This window comes from Terrapene carolina, unplaced genomic scaffold, assembly GCF_002925995.2.
Source record: "Terrapene carolina triunguis isolate 2854851 unplaced genomic scaffold, T_m_triunguis-2.0 Scaffold93, whole genome shotgun sequence".
In the NCBI taxonomy this organism is placed as follows: domain Eukaryota; kingdom Metazoa; phylum Chordata; order Testudines; family Emydidae; genus Terrapene; species Terrapene triunguis.
In genome coordinates, this window is record NW_020664444.1 from 4,164 (window position 1) to 18,394 (window position 14,231).

General features: G+C 38.4%; 1 protein-coding gene across 6 annotated transcripts in view; it reads right to left on the bottom strand.

Annotated features, from left to right (window-relative positions):
• Window positions 1–1,559: 1,559 nt before the first annotated feature.
• UNKL (unk like zinc finger) overlaps window positions 1,560–14,231 on the bottom strand; it is a 121,656-nt gene continuing 108,984 nt past the window's right edge. For 3 of the 6 annotated variants that reach the window (XM_026650628.1, XM_026650632.1, XM_024215568.2), the window contains 4 exons: window positions 10,029–10,259; window positions 8,650–8,852; window positions 6,594–6,848; window positions 1,560–2,944 (listed from right to left, as the gene is read on the bottom strand). In XM_026650628.1, coding sequence (XP_026506413.1) covers window positions 2,768–2,944; window positions 6,594–6,848; window positions 8,650–8,852; window positions 10,029–10,259 — 866 coding nt within the window. In that variant the 3' untranslated portion in view covers window positions 1,560–2,767. Of the gene's footprint in view, window positions 2,945–6,316; window positions 6,403–6,593; window positions 6,849–8,649; window positions 8,853–10,028; window positions 10,260–14,231 lie in introns of those variants that run through there. The other 3 variants (XM_026650630.1, XM_026650629.1, XM_026650631.1) reach the window with 3 other exon arrangements.

The following is a 14,231-nucleotide window of genomic DNA, read 5'->3' on the forward strand; positions in this document are numbered from 1 at the left end:
TGCCTGCAGCGGGCTGTTCCTGTGTGGGATAAGCCAGGGGCACTTCCCAACCACAGTACAGTACAGTACTGTACAGTATATAATGCCTTTTGTCTGCCCCAAAAAAATTTCCTTGGAATCTAACCCCCTGTATTTACATTAAATCTTTTGGAAAAATTGGATTCGTTTAACATCGTTTCACTTAAAGTTGCATTTTTCAGGAACATAACTACAACGTTAAGTGAGGAATTACTGTAGCACAAAAATATTTCAAAATTTCTTAAGTAATGAACTGAACATTGACACATATGGCCACATTTCAATCTAATTTGGATTTATTTCACTAAAATCTGCTAAGAATATTAATTAACTATGTTAGCAAAGAGCTAGAGAATGTTGTTCCACATTCTATAATGGATGTAATAAACCACTGTCTGATATCAATTGCATGTTTTAAAACATTTAAAATAATTTATTTCTATAATACACCACTTTCTAATTTGGTCACTGATAAAAATTCTTACCTACTCACTTTATTTTAGTCCAAAACGTTGTTAATGTTCAAAAAAAGTCTTTGGCAAAGACTCCACAAGTGTAGAAGTCCATTAATACTCACAGCAAAGCTTAGTGATTCAAAGTACCACTTAAAAAAAATCTAAACTGGTTCTACTTCTATGATAACAGAAAATCATCTTTCAGGAGAGAGAAATATATTGCTGAAAATGAAATTATAGTAATAAAGTATTTCAATATACGATGTTGAGAGAAAATGTTAAAAATTATGTGAAAAATGCATCAGGCCATATTATGAAACTCAACCTTAAAACCTGTTTAAAAATGTTCTACAATTATCTTCAGACTATTGTGTTTGTAAATTACTTTTTAAGAGCTCCTGTTCCAAATGTAAATCCATCATGGGTTTTATCTTCCCTCCCTCATTCTCAAAAGATCTTCATGTTCTCACAGTTTGATAGAACAAGGTAGTGATGATTCTGTAGATTTTATTATTACAATAAATGTAATCATATGTGCTTGTTTCTGCTAACTCAAGGCCTAGTCCAAAGTCCGCATAAATCAATGAAAGCACATTGACTTTAAGGGGCTTTGGATTGGGCTCTGAATTCTTTAACACTGATACAAATCTCAAAAGATATTTTTCAAGATCATAAATACAATTTAGCATATATCTTGTTTCTATTGCAATGCATCTGAACAAACTTCAGAAATAATTAAACTCTTTGCTGGTCATATGAATGCACTTCTTGTTCATTAATGCATTAATTAATAGGAATATACACATTATGTAACACAGTGGTAGGTCATTTGAATGTAAGCTGTACTGTGTCATACCTGTATTTAATAGGAAAGAAAAGTAACACCACAGGTAACTCTTCCCTACAAGAATAGTTAACTTTAAGGAAAGTAACAAGATACAGTGTTAAGATACAATAATTAACTTCTCCTAAACTGCATACTCCTAATCATCAGCATTAAATATGGACAACAACTTTTTAAAAAAAATCATTACAACAAAGCACCATTGTCTGATAAAATATTTAAATAATTTTAGCGCTAAAGCCAAAGGTGTATTGTATTTATTTATGTAAAAACAAAACCTAGTATCTTTCGTCCATTGCAAGGTATTATTTTGAAATTCTATTACAGAAAGTTGAGAATTTTAATTATCATCCAATTATCCTGTACAGAATTAGGTGGTATAAATTGTTTGCAAACTGTTTCCTTCACGTATTTTGCAATTTTATTGGGTGCAAGGCACAGGCACTTGGTAAAAGTGGCTATGGATTATATCAATTCATGATAGGTAATCACACAGATTAGGAGTTATACAAATGCTTTCATTAAGACTACAAAAATCCAACTTGGGGCAATATGCAAATGCACAGTTGTTTAAGAAAACTGGTTTGTTTCACAAAATAAAAAAAAAAGTATTTGAATATTTACGCATATGTGTCTCTTTCAATGTCACTCTCTGCTAGTATACTTATAAATACTATTAGTCTGCAGTTGACTTAAACTGTAAAAATTCTAGGCAAGTTCTCATTTATATGTAACTGTTCATTTAGTAACTACTAAAGCCAAAAATGAAATTTAACTATACTATACTATCATAATATGATTTAACAGTAAAACTGATATAAATATTTTAAGTTCACAGTACACACACAAAGCTTCATACTGCATATTAAAAAAATAAACATTAAAACCTAGAAAGCAGGTTAAGCAATTTATAACAATCTCTAACAAAAAACAGTTAGCAAAGTGCTTTTACAGGAATCAATTTTCTTCAAATAACCAAGTAAACAGTAGTGTTAGACTGATTCAGAAATACTGGCAAAGGATTACAGCACACCATAAACATGGTGAGGTGTAAGGTCCTCCCATCAACAAGTATTGTATTTACATGAGTGTCTTACATTAATGCTAATGGGAGGCACGGACATAAATCCCCCATTCATGCATTGCGAGTACACACCTGTAAGAAGTGATTATGCTGTAAGTGAACCTGAGTAGCTTGTGCACCAGGAATGTAAGTGGAAAACTGAAAAGGCCAGGTGGGGAAAGAAATAACCACGGAACTTTAGAACTTCATTAATAGAATTCAATATGTAAAGGCAGCCAAACCACATTTCCTATAGTAAAAACAACTAAAATATCTTATAAGGTTAAAATGGAGATCAGTCTAGCACTAGTAAATGGATTAATTACTACAGATATAATTCTTATATAAAATACCAGAACATAAAATATATTTAGTTAATTAACATGATTATAAGTACCATGACTTTTCGTCACCATTTCTTTTTTTCGTCTTGCAGCAAGGACATTCCTGTTGTTTAGCTGCACAGTGTTCACAAAGTACATAATGTTGACATGGCTGCAGGATTACACTACGGTCATGTTCTTGGCATACAACACATTTCTTTGAATGAAGTTGGAAAATTACCTGTAGAAAGAAAATTGCTCTCAATAAAAATTCCAATGTGTAATGTCTCACAGTGATTACTGTATCCATATTATTTGATGATAAATTCTTACTTCAATAACACTTAAGAATCTTCTGTTGGTACAATTAATAGCTAGTTCAAGCACCAGAACAGGGTAAACAGAACTAAGAATGCCTATAAGGCAATAATGTGTTCAGGAAGGACACAAGTGCAAAACAAGCTGTGGCTCAAATTTTTCCCAGCACAACCAAAACCTGGATGAGTAATACCAACCGAAACTTAGGCCAGGTCTACACTACAGACTTATATTGGTATTACTATGTCGCTCAAGGGTGCAAAAAATCCACAGCCCTGAGCAACATAGTTATACTGACCTAACCACCCCAAGTCCCTACTGGGGACTTGGATTAACTACGCTGAAGGGAGAAGCTCTCCCTTTGGCATAGGAGCATCTTCACTAAAGTGCTAGAGTGGCACGGCTGCACCACTGTATTGCTGTACATGAAGACAAGCTCTAAAACTGAGAAGACTGAGCATCTGTCCTTTTGAGAGGTTGGTCTGCCACTGTGAATATCGACATTTCAATCTGACATATTTCCTCACAATGCATGTAATTTGCATCAGTCAGAGTGGAGACCTCCCAGATACACAACACAATACAAATCTGCTGATCAAGGCTTTGGGGAAGCTATTATGTTGGCAAATAAATGTGTTTGCCACAGCAGAAGGATAAAAAAATAAATCTTTGACCTAATTGTTCTATGTAACTCCAACTGTCTTCTCTTACTTTACGGTAGATCATCATCCAAAGAAGATGAGCTGTGAGGCTGAACTTGGTGAAGAGTGTGCTTATAAGCCACTGTGTTTATAATCTTTTGTTCTCAATTATCAAGTACTGCTAACCCAGAGAGAGTAGTCTATAAGAATAACCCTCTTCTTCCTCAAAGCCCTCTGGAAACTCTGGTTCCATTGATGTCTGATACAAGGCCATCAAAACAAGTTCCCAAAGTAAACAAAACACTTCTTATCCCCTTTTTACTAGCACTAGCTTGTTTTGCTGATCTGGTCTTCTCCTTGCTAGTGTTTGGTTAAGAACATAAGAATGGCCATACTGGTCAGACCAAAGGCCCATCTATCCTGTCTCTGATAGTGGCAAGTGCCAGCTGCTTCAGAGGTAATGAAAAGAGCAGGGCAATTTTGAGTGATCCATCTCCTGTCATCCAGACCCAGCCTCTGGCAATTGGAGGTTTAGGGACATTTGGAGCATAGAGTTGCATTACTGTCCATGTTGGCTAACAGCCATTTATGGACCTATCTTCAATACATTTTTGAATCCAGTTATGCTTTTGGCCTTCACAACAGCCCATGGAATGAGTTCCACAGGTTGACAGGGAATTATGTTGATTTTAAGTCCACTGCCTATTAATTTAATCAGGTGACCCCTAATTCTTGTGTTACATGAAAGGGTAAATAAACACTTCCTTATTCACTTTCTCAACACCATTTGTGATTTTATAGACCTCTATCATATCCCCCCTAAGTCATTTCTTTTCCAAGATGAACAGGTCCAGTCTTTTTAATCTTTCCTCCTATGGAAGCTGTTCCATATCCATAACTGTTTTTGTTGCCCTTCTCCGTACCTTTTTCCAGTTCTCATACATCTTTTTTGAGATGGGGCAACCAGCACTGCTGACTGTATTCCAGAATACCATGAATTTATATAATGGCATTATGATATTTTCTGTCTTATTATAAAGATTAAGATTCTGTCACATGTATTTTTAATAAAAGTCAGGGACAGGTCACGGACAATAAACAAAAATTCACAGAAGCCCACAACCTGTCTGTGACTTTTACTAAAAATACCCTGTGGGGGGAGGGACTAACAGTTGGAGTGCTGCCGGGGGCTGACTTCCAGCAGCTGCTCCAGCCCCAAGGGGGCTGACCCAATCCCATCCGCTCCTTCAGATGCTGCTCTGGCTGCCACGGGGCTGACAGTTGCTCCAGCTCTGCCACTGCAAAGAAGTCACAGAGATCCCAGAAAGTCATGGAATCCAGGTGACCTCTGTGACAGAATCGTACCCTTACTTATTATCTATCCCATTCCTAATGGTTCCTAACATTGTTAGCTTTTTTTTTTTTTTTTTTTTTTTTTGACTGCTGCTGCACAATGAGCAGATGCTTTTAGAGAACTATCCATGATGACTCCAAGATCTCTTTCTTGAGTGGTAATAGCTAATTTAGACCCCATCATTTTGTATGTATAGTTGTGATTATGTTTCCAATGTGCATTACTTTGCACTTATCAACATTGAATTTCACCTGCCATTTTGTCGCCCAATTAGTCAGTTTAGTGAGATCCCTTTGCAACACTTCACTGTTAGCTTTGGACTTAACTATTTTGAGTAATTTTGTATTGTCTGCAAATTTTGCAGCCTTACTTTTCATCCTGTTTGCCAGATCATTTATGAATACAATGAACAGCACAGGTCCAAGTACAGACTGAACCACGCTTGTCAACACCCTCAAAGAATTCTAATATATTGTAAAGGAAAATCATGCCTCACCAAAAGTTGTACTGACTCTTCCCCATGTCATGTTTATCTATGTGTCTGCTAATTTTGTTCTTTACAATAGTTTCAACCAATTTGCCTGGTTATGTCTCCATATCCAGTACATTTTCTTTTATTGTCAGATTTTTGAGCCGTCATTCATGAAGACAGTGGCTAATTCTTATTCATGTTCTTCAGAAATTTCAGTGTTAGAGAGGTCAAAGGGCATAAAAATATATATAACTTTTGTTCAGATTTTCTTTAGAATTTTTTAAGTGGAAGTCTGAAATTGTGTTCTGGCTGCCATATCCTCTGGTCAGCTGAGGATTTCATCCAGAAACTTTAATAGTCTTCTTTAGTTACATGGTAGAAAATGAAAAATTGGTTACAGCAGTCTGAAAAAAAGGTTGCTATGTTCTGTTTTCTCAGACATGTAGAAGGTCACCACAGACTTGCAGAAGAAAGACTGCATCTTTAAAATGTAATTGTCATCTGTGATTAGGCCATCTTCATATTGCTAAATTTCAGATTATATATAGAGGCCAACTTTAAAAAAATTAGCCTCTAATTTTGCACCCATAATCAATTATGAGATCATACCAAGAGAGGTCAGAAATGAACTAAACTAACCTCCGAGATAACAATACACCACTCGAAAGGAAAGCAATTTCTTGTTTTAAATTTATATTTACTTTACCATTGCTAGCTGCCCACCTCACCTCTTCCACCCTAGTCTGCATGCAGAGATGTCAGTTTCTAAATAGGAGACTTCACTACGCACTCTCCAGATATTTAAAGCTCTTTATTTACATAGCTTCTCTTTAGTGCATTGTAGTTAAAAGCATGTTTTAATCTGTTTTTTCTCACTGAAAGATATCTGAAGTTGCTTGCCGCTCTTGTCACAGCTGAGCACCAAAATAAAAAATAAAAAAATCAGTTGGATTGGGGAAATTCAAACTATGGCATATTTCAGACCAAAATGGTATTTAGATTTAACATTATATCAGTTTGAAATGAAACTCTGAATCAGCATCTTATATAATACTGTTAAACTGCCTATTTTAACTAACAATATCCACAGTACAGACACACTTACCCCATCTACTGTTTCTAAATCTAAACGCAGTTGGTTTTGTAAAGAATGAAGCTTTGGTAATGGTATCTTTTTTATATCGCCATAGCTTTTCATATGGAGTACTGTAGTGGACAGACACATATCAAATTGTTCCTGCAGCTTTTTTAATTTATTTTCTAAGTCTTCTTTTTTCCGAAGAGCTATTTTTTTGTCAGCATCTGCCACTTTAGCACGTTCCTTTGCCTCTTGGGCCTCTTTTTGCCATGCATCACATGCCTGGGACAAAAACATTTGCAGAAAGTTATAAAAATATTTTGTAAACTAAGAACACAGGCGTAACTATAAAAGCCCTCAAGATACATGCAATACTTACCTTCAGCTACAATATGATCTTACTGTCCCCCCTCACTTTCCCTTACTCCCGCCACCCATTGTTTATCACTTCCCTTTGTTTTTTGTCTTAACTTAGATGTTAAGCAAGAATTCCATATCTACCTGTCTATAAGTCTCTATGCACATTTATGGAGCTGTATAAATAAAAATAGGAATTATTCAGTTCATAATTTGATGACAAAAGACAATAAAAACCTCAAAATACAGTATAGTAAAACTATTTATTATCTTTCAATGTCCAGTGCAAATATGCCAGGAGACGGAAAAGAACAGAAAAAGCCCTTTACTACCCACCCCCAAATGCACCCGTGGAGAAGCCAGGCAGATGTTGACACTAGCATCCTGAGTGCTAAAATGTCCAGCTATGCCCCATAGCCCGAGCCATGTACTAGTTGTGTCCAATCTCACTCCAATCTGACACTGAACTGGGAGGAGTGGTAGATACGCTGGAGGGTAGGGATAGGATACAGAGGGACCTAGACAAATTAGAGGATTGGGCCAAAAGAAATCTGATAAGGTTCAACAAGGACAAGTGCAGAGTCCTGCACTTAGGACGGAAGAATCCCATGCAATGCTACAGTCTAGGGACCGAGCAGCTAGGCAGCAGTTCTGCAGAAAAGGACCTAGGGGTTACAGTGGACGAGAAGCTGGATATGAGTCAACAGTGTGCCCTTGTTGCCAAGAAGGCTAACGGCATTTTGGGCTGTATAAGTAGAAGCATTGCCAGCAGATTGAGGGACATGATCGTTCCCCTCTATTTGGCATTGGTGAGGCCTCATCTAGAGTACTGTGTCCAGTTTTGGGCCCCACACTACAAGAAGGATGTGGAAAAATTGGAAAGAGTCCAGCGGAGGGCAACAAAAATGATTAGGGGGCTGGAGCACATGACTTATGAGGAGAGGCTGAGGGAACTGGGATTATTTAGTCTGCAGAAGAGAAGAAGGAGGGGGGATTTGATTGCTGCTTTCAACTACCTGAAAGGGTGTTCCAAAGAGGATGGATCTAGACTGTTCTCAGGGTACCAGATGACAGAACAAGGAGTAATGGTCTCAAGTTGCAGTGGGGGAGGTTTAGGTTGGATATTAGGAAAAACTTTTTCACTAGGAGGGTGGTGAAGCACTGGAATGGGTTACCTATGGAGGTGGTGGAATCTCCTTCCTTAGAGGTTTTTAAGGTCAGGCTTGACAAAGCCCTGGCTGGGATAATTTAGTTGGGATTGGTCCTGCTTTGAGCAGTGGGTTGGACTAGATGACCTCCTGAGGTCCCTTCCAACCCTGATATTCTATGATTCATTCCTGTATGCTACTGACATCCTGAAGCAGGTATTGGAGGGTAGACATGCCACCAGTTGCTGAAACAGCAGCAGCAGAGGTAATTGTTGAACATGCTCCATAAAGCCATTCTATCTGTTTTTGTCTGTCTATAAAAGCAGAATGATTTAAGGGAAGTAACAAGTTGGCTCTCTCTCTTGGCTACTATTGATCAGTCTCCTTCATGCCTCCAGCACAATTTAGACATGAAAAGCCAGAATTCAGGATTAATAATTTGGTAAAATGGAATAAAACCCCTAAATTCAAATTACAATTAAAGATGCCTTGGTAAAAATAAAGACAATAAGAAGGTGATTTTATTAGAAGTTATTCAGGAAACAAACCTTAATTTAGTGTCACCATCATTACTGTACCTGCTTTACTTGTTGCCAAGAATCTTCCCATCGTTTTATTTTTCGATTGGCATCATCAAGTTCCTGTCTAATGTGAGCTAATTCACTTCCACTGGTGTTTGAGTTTGTTGAGGGTATAGTACCACTGTTCAATATTGGGGATGGACTAGGAGAGAAACTCCCAGTTATGAAGTCCCAAATGCTCCCTGTAACACCATTTAAACCTGCCAAACATAGGACACAAAAATAAACATGTTGCACACCTCTAATAAAATGTACCACATGGGGAACTAGACAATTAGATAAAAGCACTAAGCAGACAGTTATATTTTTTAGCTGCAAGATATGTAATAACAGTTCCACATATGTTCAGAGATGCAGCATTAAGCAAAAGATTTTTTTTAAAGTACTCAAAGCATTCCGGCAACCTCATTGTGTGTGGGTTTTTGTTTGTTTGCTTTCACACAAAGCACAGCCCTGAAATGGGAACAGGAAGACTAGGAATCTGTTTCTATTCCAAAAAGTAGTAGTTGCCCTAAAATCTCATATTTTCAGCTTCAGCTCTCTCACATTCTCTGCTCTGGATTGTAATTCACACTATTTTTTGTAGCTAGAACGTTCTCCAACTAAGGTGCCAAGTGCCCTCTCTTCTCTTTCAAATCCCTCTTTAAAACCCACCATTTCCAGGAATCCTTTGTTCCTTCCTCCATTGCCAATAATCTCTCCTCACTTTCCCTTCCCTGAACTTTGTCCTATGATTTATGTTTACTTTTCTGATTAGCCTTAGACTATGTCTAAACTACACAGCTTTTAGCGACACAGCTGTGTTGCTACAGCCATGCTGCTAAAAGTTGCGCAGTATAGCTGCTGTTTGTCGGCTCTCCTGCCAACAAAGCGCTGTTCACACTGGCGCTTGTCGTCAGCAAAACTTTTGTCTTTCAGGGTTGTTTCTTTTTTAAACACCTCTAAAAGACAAATATCAGAGGGGTAGCTGTGTTAGTCTGGATCTGTAAAAAGCAACAGACTTTAAGACTAACCTTTAAGACTAACATGCGCATGCGTCTGACGAAGTGGGTATTCACCCACGAAAGCTTATGCTCCAATACATCTGTTAGTCTTAAAGGTGCCACAGGACTCTCTGTTGCTTTCTAAAAGACAAAAGTTTTGTCGTTCAATTGCCAGTGTAGACATAGCCTTAGATAGGAAGCTCTTTGAGGCATGAATCTCTTACTCTATTTGTAAAGAATAGGATAAATTACTTATTTATAACAATAATGAACCTTTGACTTCCAGATGAGAGATCACAGGAAAGGTATACAGAGTTCAGCTCAAAATCTGTTTGACTTGCCATGGACTCCCTTTCTATTATACACAAAGGATTAACCATTCACATGACTTACCTAAAGAGTTATGAGAAGAGGCTGAAGTGCCTAACATACTATGTTCTGATTTCAAAGGCTGAGTCTGCTGTTGGTGAGGAGCCATAGTGGATGAAATAAAAGACTGAGACAACGACTGTGAAAGAGAACTGAGTGGAGAGGTTGAAAGGGAAGATGATGAATGTAAAGATGAGGAACGAGCAACAGAACCTGGAATATTGACAGGAGCTGAACTTCCCAGTAACCTTTGACCTATATAAAGAAAAAAAAACATTTTTTGAGTTACAAAGCAACACAGTAGGATCTCTCTAAGCCCATCCCCATAGGAAAAGGTTAATCAATTCTCTTACTTTTGTAAACAACCTGTATTATGTGTAAGTGCAGACACTATACATGTTCAATCCCACTGGACACTGAACAGCCACTCAACCCACCTCCCAAACATACGCAAGAGGTTCCTATGATGAAAGAAAATTTGGCCCTTTGTCGAATTATTTCAGTAAAAATCTGAATAAGACTGGAAGACTTAATGCACCACATTTCCAGAATGCCCTCCAAACAAAGATCTCAAAATATTTTACAAACATTATAAAACTCAATCCTCCATGTGAGGTACAGACGGGATTTGCAGGAATCACACCACTCACCACGAAAATGTAACTGCCCCTAGCATGGAATACAGCAGACAGCAAAACTTCACCACAGTAAATAAGGAAGAATACCAGTAACGAGAGTTCAGATAGGCACACTGTATTTGGCCAAGTTGGAATTTAGTTAGAACATTCGCAAGTAAAGCACTGAAATACCAAATGAGCATAGGGCAGAAATGCATCCACTTAAACAGCAAAATAACTGTGTTTTTTCTGGAGGATGATGGTGAAAGACAACCACTGTCTTTCAGGTGAGACAAAAATCACATAGTCCCTTACCACAGGTGGCCATTAAAGATCTCATGCCATTTTTGCAAGAGTTGGGATGTTAAATTAGGTTTTCTAGACAAACTCCAGCATAGGCAAATGCAATCCGTCTACATGACCTCCCCCCCTGCAGGTTTCATTAGTTACAATATCCTTCATTTTAGAGGTTGTATAGTATTACCATTGATATGGGGAAGGATACAGAATCATAGAATCGTAGGACTGGAAGGGACCTCAAGAGGTCGTCTAGTCCAGTCCCCTGCACTCATGGAAGGACTAAGTATTATCTAGACCATTCCTGACAGGCGTTTGTCTAACCTGCTCTTAAAAATCTCCAATGATAGAGATTCCACAACCTCCCTAAGCAATTTACTCCAGTGCTTAACCACACTGACAGTTAGGAAGTTTTTCCTAAAGTCCAACCTAAACCGCCCTTGCTGCAATTTAAGCCCATTGCTTCTTGTCCTATCCTCATATGTTAAGGAGAACAATTTTTCTCCCTCCTACTTGTAACAACATTTTATGTACTTGAAAACTGTTATCTTGTCCCATCTCAGTCTTCTCTTCTCCAGACTAAACAAACCCAATTTTTTCAGTCTTCCCATATAGGTCATGTTTTCTAGGACTTTAATCACTTTTGTTGCTCTTCTCTGGACTTTCTCCAATTTGTCCACATCTTTCCTAAAATGTGGTGCTCAGAACTGGACACAATACTCCAGCTGAGGCCTAATCAGTGCAGAGTAGAGCAGAAGAATTACTTCTTGTGTCTTGCTTACAACACTCCTGCTAATACATCCTAGAATGAGGTTTGCTTGCTCCCCCACCCCAACAGTGTTACACTGTTCACTCCTATTTAGCTTGCAATCCACTATGACCCCCAGGTCCCTTTCTGCAGCACTCCATCCTAGGCAGTCATTTTTCATTTTGTATGTGTGCAACTGATTGTTGCTTTCAAATGTGGAGAACTTCACATTTGTCCTTATTGAATTGTCCTTATGACATGGGGAAGCAGATCAAATCCCTCTTAACGAAGTTATAGCATTAGCGTAATTCACGGCAGATCTGACTTTACTATGGTCAGCAGCAGAGATAAATTTTAAGCTGCACACTTAAACTGTCAGACATATTTTCTGGTTTCCATGAGGACACACCACTATCCACAGTAGAGAAAAGTAACAGCTAACACATCACACTGTGTGCTTACAGAAACAAAGGAGTAGCCTGCTGTTGTATCTCTTTACTGAAAACTGGGGAGACAATCACTCAAGCAGAAGAGCATAACGTGTCCAAACTTTGAAGAAAGTCACTCTACCAGTACTGCTTGTTGCTCTCACAACAGGAATCACAATCCATAAAACCAGATTACCGTATACAAAGAATGTAAAATCTGGAATTTAAACACAAAGTTGTTGCCAGAGCTAACTTAAAGGTGATACTAGTTATTTTGGTAATCAAGCTGTGGCAGAGCACAAGATGTCATAAGTCCACACAGTAATTACATTATATCACGTGCTGCTTTTCTGTCCTTCCACTCTCACCTCAGTTTTATTCCCCTCTTCCCTAAAATACACCCTCCCATGCAGTTCCCTCCCCTCGCTAAATTTTAGAAACAAGCCTCTTCAAATAAGTATTAACAAGATAGATAATAGAAAATATTGTAAACATCTCTTAAAATTAATAAAAATTAATGGAATTAACTGATAGGAAAAATGGTCACTGCACTCTACCATTCTGATTTTATTGCATTTAATCGTCCACACTTTCCTTGCACATTGACTATTTAAATTATATTTATTCTTCTTACTGTGTGCAAAGCACCTAGCACCCTTCTGTCTCTCTGCAAATTATAATAATGTTAGTGGTTCTGAAACCTTTTCTTTCTGTATATGTGACATTCATTACCTTAGGGGAATGTTCTGGAACCTCCATATTCCTCATTTTTTTATAATCGTGATCTTACATATAAAGCATGCCTTGTAAGGTATCAGGGGAAAGGTTATGATCTGCTGGAAGTCATTTCTCTATCCATATGTGTATATCAATAATGCATATGAAGTTATGAGAATTGTGTTGTATGGTGGTCACTAAAACATGCTGTAAGTTGGGGAATTAGCCAGACATTAGCTCCCCAGAGGCAACAGCAAGGAAAGTAGCCAACACCCGGGTGGGGTATCAATCAACCCATCAACAACCATTGTCCAGCAAGGGAGCTATGATGCAATGACTCAACTGTATGAGGCCACACCAGGGGAATTGCTCAGCCTTGCCTAGAGATTCAGCAAGGCCCACCCACACATGCCTGGACTTGTGTTTTCCAAGCACATGGACTGAGGGTATAAAACAGAGTGGACACATACTGGGCCTTTTCTCCTGCCCCCACCTATGTTGCAAGCAACTAAGACACTGAGAAGAAGACAAGACTCCAACAGAAGAGATTGGCCTAGGTTTAAGGAACAAACCTGTATATTAAGGACTGCAATATCCAGTGGGGTGAGAAACTGCTTAATCTAGATGTTGCCCAGTCTAACAGGGTTAAGAGTTTAGACTGCGTGCTTATATTTTATTTCTTTTGGTAACTAACTCTGACTTTTTGCCTTTTACTTAATATCACTTAAAATCTATCTTTTATAGTCAATACATTTGTTTAACTGTTTATCTTTACCAGTGAGTTTGTATGAAGTGTGTGGCAAATCTCAGGTTTTGCAAAGGCTGGTGTATAACACCTTTCCATTGCTGAAGTGGTGAACCAATTAATAAATCTGCACTGCCCATCTTGAGCAGTGCAAGATGGTATATTCCTGAGGTACAATGCTGGGAGGTGGGGGGATTTGGCTCTGGTGCCTTTCTCTGTGTGATTCATGAGTGGCTCTGGGAGCATTCATGCAATCTAGCTGTCTGTGGGGCTCCACATGCTGTTGTGCTGAGTGATCACAGCGCCTGGAAGGGCTTGCTGCTGGTCACTAGCAAGGCATTCTGAGAGACGACCCAAGCTGGAGAGTGTTAAGGGGGCACAGCGGTCCCACAGTCCCAGGCTGCACCTTGGGGGGATCCCGTCACATTATGGTCAGGAGAGATCCTCTCCACGTTCCTGTCTCCCTGGTAACTCAGTATTCGCACCACCAAAAGTTTGAGAAAGGCCTGGGGTAAATGTCAACAGAACATATGTGCTATAAGGAAACAGCCAGCACTAATAAATTATTTTAATGTTGCTTTAGTTTCCCACTGCTCCATGGGGATGTGTCGCTTTGAAATGCATGACAAATTAAATATTTCATAAAACTACAATGGCTCAGTTTTTTAACTTCCT